Source organism: Hipposideros armiger, unplaced genomic scaffold (genome assembly GCF_001890085.2).
Source record: "Hipposideros armiger isolate ML-2016 unplaced genomic scaffold, ASM189008v1 scaffold_16, whole genome shotgun sequence".
Taxonomy (NCBI): Eukaryota; Metazoa; Chordata; class Mammalia; order Chiroptera; family Hipposideridae; genus Hipposideros; species Hipposideros armiger.
The window spans coordinates 429,935-448,490 of record NW_017731366.1 but is presented as its reverse complement, the minus strand read 5'-3'; the positions used below and the strand labels follow the sequence as shown (position 1 = coordinate 448,490).

At 36.1% G+C, this 18,556-nt stretch overlaps 1 protein-coding gene across 1 annotated transcript in view; it reads left to right on the top strand.

Annotated features, from left to right (window-relative positions):
* The window catches only part of NMD3 (NMD3 ribosome export adaptor), a 30,592-nt gene that overhangs the window by 1,163 nt on the left and 10,873 nt on the right, over positions 1–18,556 (top strand). The window contains exons 3-10 of the mRNA XM_019627697.1: positions 460–594; positions 1,480–1,576; positions 8,052–8,132; positions 8,895–9,023; positions 9,299–9,389; positions 15,024–15,102; positions 15,779–15,875; positions 17,867–17,984. Of these exons, the coding sequence (XP_019483242.1) occupies positions 460–594; positions 1,480–1,576; positions 8,052–8,132; positions 8,895–9,023; positions 9,299–9,389; positions 15,024–15,102; positions 15,779–15,875; positions 17,867–17,984 (827 nt within the window). The remainder of the gene's footprint in view (positions 1–459; positions 595–1,479; positions 1,577–8,051; positions 8,133–8,894; positions 9,024–9,298; positions 9,390–15,023; positions 15,103–15,778; positions 15,876–17,866; positions 17,985–18,556) is intronic.

Below are 18,556 nucleotides of genomic sequence, written 5' to 3'. Positions count from 1 at the left end.
CGTGCACTCTCATCAGTTATATCAGTTATACTGAATCACTACATGATACTATTTGAATCCTTAAATTTTTTTTTTTTTTGCTCTGGGCAAACGTTTATATTTTATTAGTCCCAGCGCCATATTGAGGATTAAAAAAAAATAAAATTGCTTTTGGGCTATAAAGCTGTTTAATGATTACTATTAGGAATAATTTAGACTCTCTAGACCCTTTAGAAATTGGCCATATTTTGAGGATTTCTGGAATTGTGGCCATCCTTGTTTTTTTTTGTTTGTTTGTTTTGTTACCTCAGTATTCCAAGGTTATTCATTCTCTACTGCATCTTTGAAGATTGCTCTAAGTCAGTTTTTCAAAGAGGGCAGATATTATGGCCCCACTTGAAGGCTTTGTTTGTTTGATAGTTTTTAAATTTAATCTGTGCATTTATGAAATCTAATTGTGAAATTTATGCTTTATTTAAGCTTGTGCTGTGAGTGTGGTGTCCCAATTAGTCCAAATCCTGCCAATATTTGTGTGGCCTGTTTGCGAAGTAAAGTAGACATCAGCCAAGGCATTCCGAAGCAGGTCTCTATATCTTTCTGCAAACAATGCCAAAGGTATGGTGCGGTACTATTTATCCTACTTAAAGTTGAGATTTATATATAGGAGTGCTCCAGGATATGCCGAGATTACCAGGATATATAAATAAAGAGCATGCAATTGAAATTTAATTTTTATGTATATTGGTGTCTTAGATTTCTCACAAACTAACTTTTTGAAACTCTTGGCCAGTTAACCTCTCTAAGCCTTAATTTTGTCATCAAAGCAAGGGGCTTTATTAGATATATAAAGTAACATATTTAACAAGCATTTATTGAACACCTACTATATGCTAGGCAATGTTCTAAGTCCTGGGTGGGCTGGGCTGAAAAACTTAAAGCGCCATGCACAAGGGATTTAAATACTAGGTTTTATGTAAGATTTTAAAACTTGCATTTTACAATTAAAATTTGGAAAGAGTTGAAATAGATGAATAGTCAACTATTGTTGATACATAATATGAGGTACTAATTTATCTTTTTTGTGTGTGAGAAATAAACAGTTCTCAGACATTATAGATGTACATTATAAACCATTTTAATGCCATTTTGAGATGATTTTTACCTGTTTTTCAGAGCATAGCTTCAAGGGACTTCTGGTCATTTTGTCATCCTCATTGAAATTCTTGCTGGTGCTTGAAGTAAAAAGACCTCTTTTATAGGTTATTTTAGATTGGCTTTCTCAAGTACCCACAACTTTACCTTTTAACTAAAGCTACTGGTCTAATTAGAAGTTTTCTAGAATTATTAAAATATATTTGGGTTAAGTGCTTCAGGTCAACCGTGGATAATTATTATATCTGGTTAATAATCAGTGTTGTATCTGCATGGAAATTAAGATGGAAATTTTTGGTTTTCCTTGAGAGATGCTGGGTTTCAGTATTTTATTATCTTCTCTCTCAGATATTTCCAGCCACCAGCAACTTGGATACAATGTGCATTAGAATCCAGGGAACTTCTTGCTTTGTGCTTGAAAAAAATCAAAGCTCCTCTGAGTAAGGTTGGTCAAATAGTTAAAATCATTTTTGTAGGTGTATTTTTTTTTTTTTTAATCTCTACTTTTCAGAAAACCATTGTATGAATAGATATTTCAAAACTAGCTCTTAAATGATGCTGTTGGTAAGCACTGTACTACAATGCAGTTTTCATTTTTAAAGTTACATATGTCCCTTTTTTCATGAAAATGAAAAATTTTTGCTTTAAAAGATTTAGCGTTAATTTTGTCATTTATTGAGAATCTCTTATGTGCAGTAGTTTTTTTGGAAAATATATAAAACCATCTCTAAACTTATTAATAATTTAGGAGGGTATATAGTATTAGGGCTATATAGCATTCAGTTTTTTCTGTTTTCATTTCTGCTCTGGAAAGACAATATTTGTGCCTGTTACTTAAAATCAGTGCATAAATGTCTCCATTTTGCCTCTCTACCTGACACTTCCAGTTTTCTTTATGTTAAACTTTATGAATCCCCCCCAGGTGTATTTTTAATTGAAATGAACTCTTGTTTTGAAGACTTTCAGATTCTCTTAAGCTCTGATAAAATTTCATGTATAGTTCTTTGAAATTTATCCCCCCCCCCCCCCCCCCCGGAATTTCTGTTAGTCAAATACTGGCCTTACTGGAACGTTGTCTTTTTCCTTTTGTATTGTTTTCTATATTTATTTATTTTATTTTTTTCTGTGTTCCTGGCGATTTCTTTTACTTAATTTCCAATCTTTGTATTGAATTTTTTTCCTCAGTAGCAATATTTTTAAGTTTAAGAGTTTTTGGTGTTTTTGATGCAGTCTGTTTTTGAATTTTTCTGAAGGTTTATTAATAGGTTGAAATTTTTTTCTTTTCTTTTTTTTTTTTTTTTAACACTTCCTTTTATATCCTGATTGTCTGGTTTTTTGTTTGTTTTTTTACCCAGAGTCAGTTTTTTGTGTAACGTGGTCTTTTCGCTTTTGTCAAATGGCTGGTGAGCCTTAATTCATTTGGTCATTCAGTAGATGTTTATGTGGTAACTCTGTGCCATCCTGCTTTTGGTGTTGGGGATATGGCAGTGACTGAGAGAAACACAAATCCCTGTCTTAGGAAATTTTTTTCTAGTTGGAGGGGATGGTGTGGAGTAGGCAATGAACAAAATAAGAAGGTATATTAAAAGGTGTAAATTCTGTGGAGGAGAAAACCAGGAAGGGTGATAAGAACGTCACAGGGAAGGGTTGCAATTTAAAATACAGCCTCACTAATAAAGTCACATTTGAATAAATATTAAAAGGCAGTAAGTGAAAGAGATGTGTAGAAATCTGGAGATAAGCATTATGGATAGAGAAAACAAGTGTAGAGGCCAGAGGCTGGAGCATACCTGTATGTTTATAGTGGAGTGGGGAGGGGGAAATCGGGGATGAATCCGGAGAAGTCATGGAAAGTCAGAGTAGGTCAGGTCTTGTAAGGACTGTTCTACTCTGAGTGTAATAGGCATAGAGGGTATAAGGCAGACTAATAAGATGAATGATTTGCATTTTATCAGGCTGCTGTGTTTAGAATAGATTTGAAGGGGGTGGGGGTAAGGGTGGAAGTGGGGACCTTTAGGAAGGAAGCAGTTGTAATAATGAGAAATGATGGTATTTGGATCAGTAGTGGAGATGGTGAGAAGTGGACAGAGTCCAGATCTATTTTGAAGGTAGTCAGTAGGATTCCCTGATGCATGTGTATGAGATGCCAAGTGTCAAGGATGACTTCTGTGGTTCTTGAGCAACCAGAAGGAGGGAGTTGCTGTTAGGAGGTAGGAGAGGCTTCAAGAGGAGCAGATCACAGTGCGAGAGATGAGAGCTTATCTCAAAGTGATACTTAGATGTCCGGTAGTCATGAAAGTAGAAGTACTGAGCAGGAAGCTGGATAAATAAACAAGACTGGAGATGATGAATTTGGGTTATTGATGGCATTCAAAGCTGTGAAATTGGATGAAATGTCTTAGAGAGTTTAGATAGAGAAGGGAAGAAATTTGAGGACTGAATCATGGCATCCTTTAGTGATAAAGTTCCGGAAGATGAGAAGTTGTCAGAGACTGACAAGGAGCTGCTAGTGAGGTAGGTGAAAAATTAGATGAGTGTGGTATCCTGGAGGGTAAGGGAAGTAATTTACAAAGGGAGTGACTGGCTCTGATTTGCAGCTGATGAGATCAAGTAATGAGAACTGTAAATTTAGCAGTGGGGAGATCCTTAATGACTTTGAGGAGCAATTTGTTTAGTGGTGGGGGTAGAGACCTGATGTGATTGGAAATGAGAGAATAGAAGGACAGGAATTGGAGGCAGCAAGTATAGATACTTTTTTTGGGATTTGCTGAAAAGGGAAGTGAAGTGGGGCAGTGGGTGGAGGGAAATAAGGGGATGCATTTCTTAAGATGGGAGATGTTACAGTATATTTGTAAGCTGATACAAATATGTGTGTTGTACAAATGATAAAGTACAGAGGGAAAAATATGTACAACTACAAAGAGACGGAATAATTGGCTAGGGGATGTTCTCGAAGAGTGGCAAAAAGATTGGACATAGCATACTAGTTGAAGAATACTTTTTGTTCAGCCAACAAATATTTGGTATTTACCAGGCCCATTTTGGGAGCCTGGCATATTCCATGGAACAGAACAAAGATCTCTGCTCTCTATTGGGATGTTCTAGAGGTTGGTCATGATAGGAGCATGGACAGTTCATTGCGGTAACAGAAGAGAAGGCGTTGGTATTTGGGAGCTTCTGGAAAATCTCTTCTGATGGCTTTTTTCTTTTTTTTTTCTTTTTTTAAGATTTTTATTGGGGAATTGGGGGAAGGGGAACGGACAAGTTGCTATCCTTTTGTTCTTCAGTCTAGTTGTGGAGGACATCGCTTCACTGGACCACGTTGGCACCATCATTGTGCTCTTCCCAGGCGAGGCAGATCAGTCACCAGCTTCTGGATGGCCTCTCACGCCGGCTGCTGGCCGCTCACGCTGGCTGCTGGCTACACACGGTAGCCCATGGCAACCCACTGCCACAGGGGCTGCAGCCTACGCCGTTGCCGGTGACTTACGGCAGCCCAACTCCAGGTTGAGCTGTTGTTCAGCATCTTAGCTGTAGAGGGCAGTGTCACTGGCCCTCATATGTGGGATCCGAATGGGGGCCCTCTGGCGTCCCAAGCCAGTTCTTAACCAACTCGCCACTCGGCTGGCCCTATGATGGTTTTTTTCAATTGAGAAAACAGAAGCATGGGCAGTAGCTATGAGGAAAGGTCATTAAAGATCTCCACATTGCTAAATTTATAGAACTATTTATTAGGTGTTTGAGGAGAAGGGGGAAGGTGTGAAATAGGTTTCTAGGAGAGTGGAAGACTGGATCAGAATGATGTATGGTTGCTGGGCAGTGCCTAAGAGTTACTGTCATAAACATAAAGACTAACATGGTGTGTGTTTATTTCTCTAGCCCATGGGTTGGCAAACTTTTGAGACGGGAGAGCCAATCCTGTCCCTCAAAGTTTTGCGAGACCTATAGAACAAATAAAATCACCATTATGTGAATAATATCCTTTAAAAATTTTATAAATTGAACTATGGTAGTTTTATTTTCATTTTCAGTTTTACTTCAGAGCCACACGTACGTACCCAAAGAGTCGCATGTGGCTCACAAGCCATTGTTTGCTGACCCCCTGCTCTAGCCCAACCATCTGCGTAGGTAAAGCATAGAGCAGGCAGAGCATTGAATTTAACCAAGATTATGATTTAGCCAAGTGACTAAGGTGAAGTGAGAGAGGGACCAAGGGAATTGAGTGTGTGCATGGGAATGATATTGATCTTGAAATTAAGCTAGGCTAGGATGGAAGTGAGTAGGTAAGGAGGTATGAGGGATAGTGAAAACGTAGGATGTATTAGATTGTAGATTGCAGTAGATTGAAGGGTTTTTGGTGTTCAGGGACTGGAGAGAATGAGCTGGAAAGATAGGAAGTGGTAGTCAGGGAGTGGGGTGGTTAGACTTGAGATTTTGGAGGAGTTTCAGTTATCAGTAATAAAAGGGGGACAGGATTTTGGGGGGTAAGGAACTCAAAGAATGGAGAGGCTAGTATATTTTGGGGGTCATTTATGAGGATATTGAAATCATTAAGTGTTAATATTATTGTTGAAAAGACCCTCAGTGAGCCAGGAGCTAAGTTCTTGGAGGAATGAGAGCAGGTGACCCAAGGATTAACATGACTAACAGAGAGAGGTGGAGGGTAGTTTGAAGACTTCAGATTCAAAGCTGGGTATATTTAAGGAGGAGACAGGGAGAATGATTTAGAATTAGCAATTGAAGAGCAGAGAGGACACCTGTCTGGCTCCTGTTCCAATGATAGGAAGAAAATGAGAAATGTATCAGTCATTAATTAGCTGCAGAGAGAGCAGTGTATATGCTCAGGAGATCTAGACAGTGACGGGAATGAATGTTCAGCAAAGAGATCGAGGATTTAGGAGGTTTTGTTTTTAGTGAATGTTGAGTTCCGGAGGGCACACGGTAAAGGGTTTCAGGATTTGGGGAGGAGTGTTAGACGGGACAGAACAGGTAATATGTAGACCATATGGAGTTTGGAGTGTGGGAGATGAGGGGTGTCTTAGGTGTCTGGGACTGTGGTAAGGAAAGAATAAATGGCCCAGTAGAGTTGATTGGTCCTTGTTGTCTGAGGGCAGATAGTATGTATGGTGAGGCTGTGCAGAGGAATAGAGAAGCAGATGTCAGGGTTTCTCTTCCATTCCTGCAGGTGGAGGTTGGAGGCCAGGGGAAAGGCAGTCAGTGCCTTGGGACTTCCTCTTGACCACTGCAGATGGAGAGGGAATAGAAGCTGCCTGTCACCCTCTGTATCTGGTTGACTACTAGTGTTTGCTTTAGCGGGGAGCCAGTCATAAGAGGAGAATTTTACTCTGGAGTGCTGCATCTACACTAGTTAGTCTAGCTCTCATCAGACAGAACTTGTTTAGGTACCATCTGCCCACTGCCATCTTCCAAATCTGTTACAGTTCAGATTTCTCCATAGAGCTCCAGGTCAAATAGATATCTCATTATCCAATGAACATCTTCACTTGGATATCTCATGGATAAATCCTCTTAAACTCAGATGTCTGAAACCAAATGCATCATTTTCTCTTTATCAAGTTTGTTCTTGTGTAGAGAAATAGTATTATATAGATGCCCAAGATACTTGAGCGTCATTCTAAAATTGGTTCTTTTCTTCCCCATACCCCAGTTATCTTTAAATTCTATACTTTTTATCTCCTAAATAGCTCTTGGATCTTTCTGCTTCTGTTATTTTTAGCACTTCTCAGTTCAGGTCACCTATAGCTCCTCCCAAAATATTGAAACCATCTCCAGGGCCGGCCAAGTGGCGTGTTGGTTAAGAGCTGGCTTGACGCCAGAGGGCCCTGGTTCGGATCCCACATATGAGGGCCAGTGACACTGCCCTCCACAGCTAAGATGCTGAACAACAGCTCAACCTGGAGCTGGGCTGCCTTGAGTTGCCGGCGACGGCGTAGGCTGCAGCCCCTGTGGCAGTGGGTTGCCATGGGCTACCGTGTGTAGCCAGCAGCCAGCGTGAGCGGCCAGCAGCTGCAGTGAGCAGCCGTCCAGAAGCCGGCGACTGATCCGCCTCGCCCGGGAAGAGCACAATAATGGTTCCAACTTGGGCCAGTGAAGCAACGTCTTCCACAACTAGACTGAGAAACAAAAGGACAGCAACTTGTCTGTTTCCCTTCCCCTGATTCCCCAGCACTGTTCCCATCCCCCCAGTTCCCCAATAAAAATCTTAAAAAAAAAAAAAAGAGCATGGTGTTGGCATAAAGACACACCCACACCCACCCACACCCATACCCACACACCCACTTCCCTCACCCCCCAATGGAACAGAATAGTCAAGGAATAAACAAACAAACAAACAAAAACCATCTCCATTCTTTTTCTCCCTCAAAACACCCATTTTAGCCATATTGAACTACATTCTGTTCCTCACATGTAGCAAACTGTTTTGGGCCTCTGCTGAGCCTGCTGATTTAGCAGTGGTTAACATTGTGGATTCAGTATTTAGTGCATGAGATGCTCTCTAATGAATGTTCTTTTTTTTTTAAGCCACATACGTATACTAATATAGAGTAGAAACAGAAGGATTTCTAGTAGATGATGAAGTTACAGTTTTGCTTTCTTATAAAAAGTATAATTTTCATTGAAATACATATTTTTTTTAGGGAAAAGGATTTTTTTCCATGGAAATGTTTTAATTTTTGCTTGAATTATACCAGTTGCATTAATATAGACATTAGATTATCCTTTTATTTGGTGTTTTTGTTGCCATACCTTTGATAAATTATTTTTTACTGTTTATATTGGGTAGTGATGCAAATCACAGATTTCTTAAGCATCTTATGAATTCTATTTATTAGTGAATTGTTATTTCGTTTTTTTTCATATGGGAACTTATGTTTCTGTTTGTTTGTGTTTAATTGAAGGTACGGCTTGTAGATGCAGGCTTTGTTTGGACTGAGCCCCATTCTAAGAGACTTAAAGTTAAACTGACTATTCAGAAAGAGGTAAGCTGTGTATAATTTTCTCAGCATGGTAAAGTGTAGATAGTGAAAATGAGGGGCTATTGGTAAGTTATTTTATGGCTTGAACAGCTTAAAGGGACATGAATACACTCTTAATTTTAACCCCTTGTTTTCTTTTGCACAGATGATCAGGTCACTAGTAAGAGCAGCCATTGCTCATGATTAGTGGGCTAAGATAATGTTTTCAAAGCTATTTTTATTAGGAAAAAGAAGTAACAAAATGAGCTAAGGCTGTGCTTCTCAAACTTGGCTGATTATCATGATTCACAGTAACGAATCAAACTGGATTCAACTGGATGTGAGACCCAGGAATATATACGAGTATGTTTAAAAAGTTTATTGGGTTATTTCTGATGATTGGCTATGTTTGGTAACAATTAAATTAAGGAATATTTTCTTTTTTGAGAGTATTTTTGTCATATTTTTTTTTCTACGAATGAATTTTATACATACACACATATACACAGAAGTATATATAGATATAAAAATTCTGCAAAGAATGTCCTCACAACCACTTCAACTAAAGGTAAATTTGAAATGTTAACCTTCTAAATTCTATGAAGCAAGCTAATATTTCTTTCTTGAACTAGTGTAATTTATGATTTTAATGGATTTATTGTTGATGTCCTCAAAGCATTCATGGTAAAAGATTTTAAGTTAAGTATTAAAGTGTCTTCTTTTAAGAAATTTTTTTTTTATTAAGCAAAGGAAAGAATAAAGGAGTGTGATTGTTTTCTTTATTAGGTGATGAATGGTGCTATCCTTCAGCAAGTGTTTGTGGTGGATTATGTTGTTCAGCCCCAAATGTGTGGAGATTGCCACAGAGTAGAAGCTAAGGATTTCTGGAAGGCTGTGGTTCAAGTCAGACAAAAGGTAAGGAGAAAGATGATGAGTGAATCCTCCATCTTGTATTTCATCTCTGTCAGTTATAAATAGCTAGTAAAACCTTTTTCCCTTTTTTTCTAAATTTTTCATGCATCAGGGATTCTCTAGGTACACGGAGCATTCATCTTTAGAAATAGATCATAATTACATTTTAGATAATCTTTAAAGATTGTTTTTGTTTTAAAAATCAGTATGCTATATCTATAGATAGCTTTTTTTTCTTTTTGCATTTCATCTATTAATCTAAGAATATTTATGTTTAGACTTTGCACAAAAAAACTTTCTACTATCTGGAGCAGTTAATTTTGAAATATGGAATGCATCAGAATACACTTCGTATCAAAGAGATTCATGGTGAGTTAAAATTTAAAAGCATTTGAAACGATGTCAGAATTTTATTTCCACTAACCTAAGGAATCTTTTATTTTTACTGATAATAATATTATCCAAAAGAACTTTCTGTTAAGAAGAAAAAAATTTTAGTTGTCTTCACTGTCCAATATGATGGCCGCTAGCCATATGTGGCTTGAATATTTGAAATGTGGCTAGTGCAACCAAGAAACTGAATTTTAAATTTTTTTTCTATTTTAATTTTAATTTATGCTAAGTAGCTTTCAGATGAGTAAGCAAGTAACTACATTAATAGAATGCAAAGTGATATAATAGAAAATTTGTCAAAAGCTTGTTTATGCAGAGATAAGTTCCTGATTAGAAAAAAATTCTTTTTGAGATCTCTTAAGTTCTTTTGTAATATTTTTGTTTTTCATATGCCTAGAGGCATTTGTGATGGATACATTAAATCAGAAGCTGAAACTCTGTAATAATAAACAGTGATATGCAGATGATATAGTTAGATTTCTTCCAGATAGAATTTATAAATATTTGTGTAATTTCATAATGGCTCCTGAGAGTATGTTCTGTCCCAGCACTTACTGTTGATGTAGCATACTTACACATTCTAGATGATGGAGAAATATTTCTTCAATTAATAATAAAAATATAATAGTCTTTAGCAAACTCTTTAAATCTCTTGCTAAAAGTTATTATTTTTAGATGGTGCTTGCTACTGGTGAACATGTACATTGTTTCCTAGTCTGTAAAATACACATTTGGAAATAGCTGTTCTTGAAGGAATAACCAAATTCTTACATTATACTTGTTATTTTAAAACTGAGTTCTGTTACTGAGCTGTTATTCATTTATCTTGTATGTCTTGAGAAAAGTGCTTAGAAGTGTGGTCTTGGGTCTTTAAATGGAGAGAAAATGAATATCAGTTATGTCACTTGAAGGAAATCGTTTAAGTTTTGTATCTGACCTGAGTGTTTTGCCAATAGACATAAGGTTAACAGCTTAAACCGGTGAGACACTGTTTAGTGAATACTTATTGTGGGCAACAATACCTTCCTTCCTATTTAACATAGTGCCTGGCTATCTGTGGCAAGCCACCAGGAAAAAAATACACCTGTGTTCTGAGTAACTTTTTTTTATTTTTAGATTTTTTTGGGGAATTAGGGGAGGGGAACAGCGTTGGGGAATCGGGGAAGGGGAACAGACAAGTTGCTGTCCTTTTGTTCTTTAGCCTAGTTGTGGAGGATGTCGCTTCACTGGACCAATGTTAGTGTTATTATTGCGCTCTTCCCGGGTGAGGCAGTCGTTCGCTGGCCATTGGAGGGCCACTCACGGCAGCTCAAGCCGGCTGCTGGCCAGCCCCACTGCCACCTATGCCCGTCGCTGGCAACTCCCGGCAGCCCAGCTCCAGGTCGAGCTGTTGTTCACCATCTTAGCTATAGAGGGCGCAGTGTCACTGGGCCTCATATGGGATCCGAACCTTGGTCCTGCTGCTCAGAGCTGGCGTCCCAAGCCAACTCCTAACCATCATGCCACTCGGGTGGCCCTGAGTAACTTTGTTTTGAGTAACTCTTTTGGGAATAAGGAGATCCAAATGTTCTAGCCAAGGAAGCAAAACACATATTGGTCATCTCCATGACAGAAATATCCTCACAGAATTTTTTTTGTACCAAAAGCCTTGGGTAAATTCTGGGATATACTTTTGCAGTCACTTTTAAACCCAAAAGATTGTAAGTTTAACAACCCTTTATTTTGTCCAGAGGAATTAATTAATTTTTTTGCCCCTAGTGGTTCTTGGTTTGATTTAAATTAATGTTTTGTTTGATTGTATATTTGTAACTTTGTTTTTGAAATCATAATGTAAAAATTCAAACATAAAAGTATATGTGAATAAAGGTCACCTCTGTCCCTTTTATCCATTTGTTATTCCTGGAGGTAGTCCCTCAAAACAAGATAGTACAATATGCGCTCTGTATACAAATTGTGATAATACTGGTTTTCCTCATGTGAGATCATTCTGTAATAGTCCGTGACTTAACATGTTACAGAATTTATTGGGTTGTCAGAAAAGTCATGATGCATTTTTGCCATGAAAAACATAAAAAAAAAACGTCATGACTTTTCCAACAACTCAATTGTTGTTGGAAACCTTTCCATGTCATTGCATATAATTCTATTTCATTATTTTTAACCACTATGTGTATTCATTAATCAATGTATATTTATTTAGTTACTTGCTATTGGCTTACAAGATGTCCCATTTTTTGCTGTAGCAAACATTAATGAAATATCCTTATTTTTGTGCATATTTACTAATTTTTCTGTGGAATGAGCTCAATAATTGAAATTACTAAACAAGAGTGTACAAATGTTAAATTTTTATATTTACTACTAGATTGTCTTCCAAAATATTGCCAGTTTACAGTACCATCACTTGTAAGAGTTTCCATTTTTCCAAACACTTGCCAACACCACTGAAGATTTTATTGACCTTTCTAATTTTTGCTGTTGTAATGGAGAAAATAATGACATCTTGCTTTAATTTGCATTTTCTTAGTCGCTAATGAAAATTAACATTTTCATATGTGTATTAGCCATTTATTATATGTTTATCTCTAATGTGAATTGTCTGGTCTTCATATATCTATTTTTTCTCATTTATTGTCTGTTATTCAGGATTTCAGTGTCATTACATGTGTGTGTATACATAGAATGAGCATGCATCTGTGAGCCTGTGTTTGAGTATGTGCCTGAGAAAGCAGATACTTTCTTGCAATGTCACATCTTTTTATCAATTTAATTTTTCATTCTTTAGTTCTATAGCTATGGCTTATGACTTTTGTGTCTTACAGAGGATTGTTTTCTATACTCTCAAGGTTATTTTTTAAAGTTAATTTTTTATTTTGCTTTTGATCTTTAAACTTACCTGGTAGTTTTTCCCAGGTTAACTTGCATTGTCACAATATTTACCCTCCAAATAGTATTATCCTTTCCCCAGTGACTTGAAATATATGCTAAATTCCTTTGTTTTGTCTCACTGCTTCTACCACAGTATGTAAATTATATTTTATAATATATACCCCCTAACTAATTTTTTTTGCAAACCTGGTTGATAGTAAGAGTATGGATTCTGGAAACAGATTTTGTGGGTTTGAATCTTTCCCACCAGCTTTTTGTTGTGTGACCTTAGGCAAGTTATGTAACTTCTCTGAGCCTCAGTTTTTCCATCAATAAAATAGAGAGGATGATAATAGCACCTACTTTATAGGATTGTTGTGAGAAGTAAATAATTTGTAAAGCACTTAGAGCCATGCTTAACACACAGTCATGTTTAGTCAGTTCTTTTCAGTACATCAGTGACATTTTATAGTTTTCCTCATAAAGATTTTGAATGTTTCTTGTTAGTGTCAGGCAATTCTGTAGTATTTGTTATTGTGGATGGTAGGCAATTTTTTTCACTACATTTTCTCATTGATTATTGGTAATGTATTGGAAAGCTATTTTATATATTGATCTATCTGAAATAGTTTACAGTTGATACTCTTGATTTTCTAGGTTAGTGATTATCTGTAAACAATGGTAGTTTTATATCTCGTTTTTTAAATATCATTGTGGTTTTAATTTGCATTTCCATGATGGTTAATGACATTGATATTTTTTATATACTTGTTGGCTGTTTTATGTCTTATGGCTATACAGTTCCTCAGCCCATGTTTTAATTTGGTTATTAGTTTTTTTGCAGTTGAGCAGCAGGAGTCCCTAATATACTTCAGAAATTAACACCTTATCAGATATATGGTTTGTAAATATTTTCTCTTGTTCTATAGGTTACCTTTTCACTGTTGATTGTGTGTTTCGCTCTGCAGGAGCTTTTTAATTTGATGTAGTCCCAGTTGTTTATTTTTGTCTCTGTTGCCTGTACTTTTGGTGTCATATCCATGAAATCATTGCCAAGACCTATGTCATGAAGCTTTTCCCCTATGTTTTCTTCTAGTTTATAGTTTCAAGTCATAATGTGAGTTGAGTTGATTATTGTGTATAGTGTAAGACAAGGGTCTGTTTTTCTCTTTTGCATATGGATATCCAGTTTTCCCAACACCCATTTGTTGAAGAGGCTATCTTTTCCCCACTGTATATTTTTGGCCTCCTTGTTTAAGATCAGTTGACTCTATATCTGCTAATTGGTTTCTATTCTGTTCCATTGGTCTGTAGGACTGTCTTTATGTCAGTACCATACTGTTTTGATTACTTTAGCTTTTATAGTATATTTGTTAGTATATATTTGTAGTATATTTTGAAATCAAGTGTGATGCCTGTACTTAATGGTGTCTTTTGAATTGTGAAAGTTTAAAATTTTGAAGTTCAGTTTGCCAATTTTGTTTTCTTTTATCTGTTGTGCTTTTGGTGTCATGTTTAAGAACTCTTGTCTAATGAATAATTTATGTTTCTTTCAAATGTTTTATAGTTTTAACTCTTCTTATATTTAGGCTTTGAGTTAATAACCCTTTGAGTTAATTTTTGTTCATGGTATGAGAGAAGGGTCTAAATTCATCTTTTCACATGTGGATATCCTGCTTTTGCAGGAAAAAGACTATCTTTTCCCAAATGAATTGCCTTGGATCCTCTGTCAAAGATCTATAAATGGAAGGGTTTATTTCTGGATTGTCAAATCTGTTCCATAGATCTATATATCTGTCCTCAAGCCAGCACCACACTGTCTTGATTACTTAAACTAACATTACCGAGTTTTGAAGTTGGGAAGTGTAATGTTCCTGACAACTGGTTCATCTTAAAATTGTTTTGGCTATTCTAAATTACTTTAGTTTCCTAGTTAGTTGTTGTTTGGAAGACTACCTAAACATTTTTTAGCAGATAGTTTAGCTTTTAGTAGTCCCTTTGTTGTTGCTGATTTTTATTGCTATTGCATTGTGATCAGATGATGTCTGTAATTTCTACCATTTGGAATTTATTGAAGTTTTTTTAAAAATCTTAGTATATGATTATTTTATGAAAGTTTTACGAATTTTTAAAAATCATATATTCTTTTTTGAGACTGTGTTCTGTAATCTCAAATAAATTAACCTTGATTAACTGACTCTGGGTGGTGAACACACAATGCAATATATTTTAAAAAAGAAAAAATAAATTAGCCTTGATAGTTGGTTATTAAAGTTCTATGTATCCTTCCTTTTTTGGTCAGTTTGGTTTTTATAGTCTTATATTAGTCCCTTAATATGATTGTGCATATGTTAACATTTGTTAGTTTCTTCTTTTTAATAGTTTTTGTTTTCTGCATCTCAGTGCTATGTTATTGGGTATCTTACTATTGTCTTCTTGGTAGGTGGTTCTATTTATGACATATAACATCCTTCTTTGTTCTGTCTAGTGTTTTTCTCTCCCCCCTTGACCTTGAATTTTATGTCATATGAAATTAAAATTGTGAATCTTGGGTTTTTTTTGTTAGCATTTGTCTGATTTGTCAAATAAGTTTTAAGTGATATGATATCCCTAATTATTGTGGCTACAGTATATTTTCTAATAATTTGATTTTTAGTACACATTTAATTTGTTATGGTAGTCATGTTAGAGGAAAATTTTGTTTTGCAGAATTATTTTCATGTGGCTTTTTTTTTTTTTAAGATGGTCTGGATTTCTATTATTCTTCAAAACAGCATGCTCAGAAGATGGTAGAATTTCTTCAGTGTACAAGTCCTTGTAGGTATGTTCTGAACCTAAATGTGATTAAGTCCAAGGTGCTGAGAATAGATGTAGGTCACATCCATTTTTCAGGCTGAGACAACCTTTCTTATGTTAAAATGTTTAAAATTATAGTAAGACTACTTACACAGTAAGCATATTAGATTAGCCACTTTAAGGAAAGTATTAGTCAAAGAGCATGTAAGACTCACTTTGGGGTTCTAGACCTCATTCCATGATAATAAACTGTAGTGCTGAATGATTGGTTGTTTTTAAATAAGAGAAAAAAAGATGGGGGTAGAGGGCTCTGGGGAGAAGCTTCCTGGAGGAGAAAGGATTTATGCTCCTAAAATGGGAAAATTGCAAAGATGGTGTTTATACTGAAAGTAAGATTAAGATGAACAAAGACTTATGGGTATTAGTGTAGCTTTCAATGGATGTGTATATGGACTAGATTGGTGTGAGCCAAGGACGTGCTTTGGAGGTTTTAGTAGATAAAGCTGAAAATAGTGAAGGTGCAGTCAGATTGGTGGAGGTTTTGAAATGTAAGAGATGAAATTAGGCTTTAGCAAAGCAGACGTCAGAAAGCTGTATTAGAACTTGGACAGTGATGATTTGATTTGATGAAAATTGATATCCTGAGACTATACAAGTAACGTCTTTGTGTTTTCATTATTATTAACTTTTTCTCTTAATAGATACAAAGCTTCACAGAGACTGATCTCTCAGGATATCCATAGTAACACGTACAATTACAAAAGCACTTTTTCTTTGGAAATTGTTCCAATATGCAAGGTACTTTTTCTTATTTAATTCTTGTCTATGAAAGAGTGCACATAATTAACTGGATTATGTGTAATTATTAGTTCCTGGTTTCCTTTTGAGGTTAAAAATTTAGAATAGCTTTCTTCTTAAATGATTCTAACTATTTTAACCATTTAACATGGCTGATTCTAGTCAGCCATGTTAAAACTATGTTAATAAGTAATCACGCTTGAAGATATAAATTGGCATACCTTTTATTTTGTTATACTAATTGAAAGGCCTGTTGCAGTTTTTTTTAATGTCCATATTTCTTAAAATTTGATTCTAGCGGACACATGACAATTTTGTGAAACTCTGAATACAGGAAATAGCATTAATATAAACATCAGTGAACCACTTTGGACATGTTCAAACTGGATTTTGGCATGAAAATAAACAGTATTGTGGAAATGGGACATAGAGTCATTTTTGTGATTAAAAAGCATAATCTGAATAACACTTAAAATGTAGGTTATTAATTCATTTAATTGTACTAAGGTAAAACCCTGCTTCAAAAACATAAATGGATTAAAATTAAAAAAATAGATAATAAGGATCTATTGTAGAGCTCTGTCAGGGATAATGTATATTCTAGAGGTCTCTGCTATAGAGGAACTTACACATATGTTGATATTTAAATCACTAATAATGATAAGTGCCAGAATTTATTGTGAGCATTCTATATAAGTTAATATCTAAGTACTTGAGTATATTTCACCTCTTTATGTTCATAATAACTGGGGTAAATTATCCTATCATTTTGAAAATGAGGAAATTGAAGCTTGGGGAGGTTGGATGACTTGCCCCAAGTTACATAACTATAAAATGATGAAGCCAAGATTTGTACCTAGGTCTGTGACTCTTAAACTTCAAAGCTGTCATCACTAATTTATGATGTAGTACAGTACCAGGGATGAAATGATGGCTTACAACAAGGTCAGCAGACTTTTTCTGTAAAGGACCAGGTATTAAATATTTTCGGCTTTCAGGCCATATAGTCTCTTTTGCAACTACTTGGCTCTGCTGCTGTTGCACAGAATAGCCATAGGTAATAGGTAAATGAATGGCGGAGGCTGTGTTCCAGCAAAACTTTATTTAAAAAGGGGGCTGTGGGCCAAATTTGGCCTGAAAGCCTTATTTTGCAAACCCCTGCTTTAAAACAGTGAAGTTTCCTGGTACAAAGCCTGGGAAATATAAATCTAGGTTTGAAGGCATATTTAAGTCCTTGTGTATTAAGTGCTTTCAGTAATTCATACAAGTAACTGGATGAAAACACAATGTAAAGGAGTATTTTCATTAATCTTTGGAGACTCTTACTAAGTTATAAAGAAAGAACTGGATTAGGTGCCACTAGGGATGCACAGAATGTCCATTCAGTGGAGGAGCCTATGATTGTGAATAGATACAGCTTACAATATAATGCAGATTCTTTATATTTTAATACAGTTTAAAAACTGGTAACCACATTGCTGGTATTATTTCCCAGTATGCACATAGAGCTGTGCTCTTTGGAGCATTAAATTTTTGATTACATATTGTTACATGTAACTAAGAGAGAAATGTGGTGCCTCTGATTTTGTTTTTTATGGAGATTGAAAGAAGTCAAAAGTAGATTTAGAAAATCACTCTCCTGATGTTTGATGTTTAATGCTTTGCTTAGAATGTACACTGTATTAACATAGAGTGATTGGCAGTCACACTTCAATACAAGTGACATAAACCTAATTGCTTGGTGAATAGGATGTGGAAAAAAATTTTAAAGCATTTGCGTTAAGACAGATATCCACATCTTAAGAAGATATAACTTATTTTCTGTTTCTCTAAAGGTCTGATTCTTTTCTTTAGGACCTTTGTTGATAGAGTTAAAAATTTAACATTTTGGTTTGGGCAAATGTACTTGGATCTAGTTTACATTGATGAGTATTTATTGGAGACTGTTATTTAGGATTTGCTTCACTCTAAATGCTAGTTCTTATGCCTAGGATAATGTTGTCTGTCTGTCTCCAAAACTGGCACAAAGTCTGGGGAATATGAACCAGATTTGTGTGTGTATTCGAGTAACCAGTGCCATCCATCTCATTGATCCAAATACCCTTCAAGGTAAGTTTTTAAAGAAGACCCTATATTGATAGATGCCTCAGTACTTCTTTGTATTGTCTACTTGATCCTTTTCACTTTCTATTTCCTGTAATGTGAGTTTTCTGTTATAAAAAATTGAGTTTATTTTGATCATTTCCAAAAAGTCATTCATTATCCTTGTCAATTAGAATTTATCAGTCAAAGGTCTTTTTTACAATATTGGGATGAACATCTGTCAGAACTTTACTTCCTTTTTTTTTTTTTTTAAAGATTTTTATTGCGGAGGTGGGGGATGGGAGAATTGGGGGAAGGGGAACAGACAAATTGCTGTCCTTTTTGTTCTTCAGTCTAGTTGTGGAGGACGTTGCTTCACTGGCCCAAGTTGGCACCATCATTGCACTCTTCCCGGGCGAGGCAGATCAGTTGCCAGCTTCTGGATGGCCGCTCACAGCGGCTGCTGGCCGCTCACGCTGCCTGCTGGCTACACACGGTAGCCCATGGCAACCCACTGCAGCAGGGGCTGCAGCCTACGCCGTCGCCGGCGATCCATGGCAGCCTAGCCCCAGGTTGAGCTGTTGTTCAGCATCTTAGCT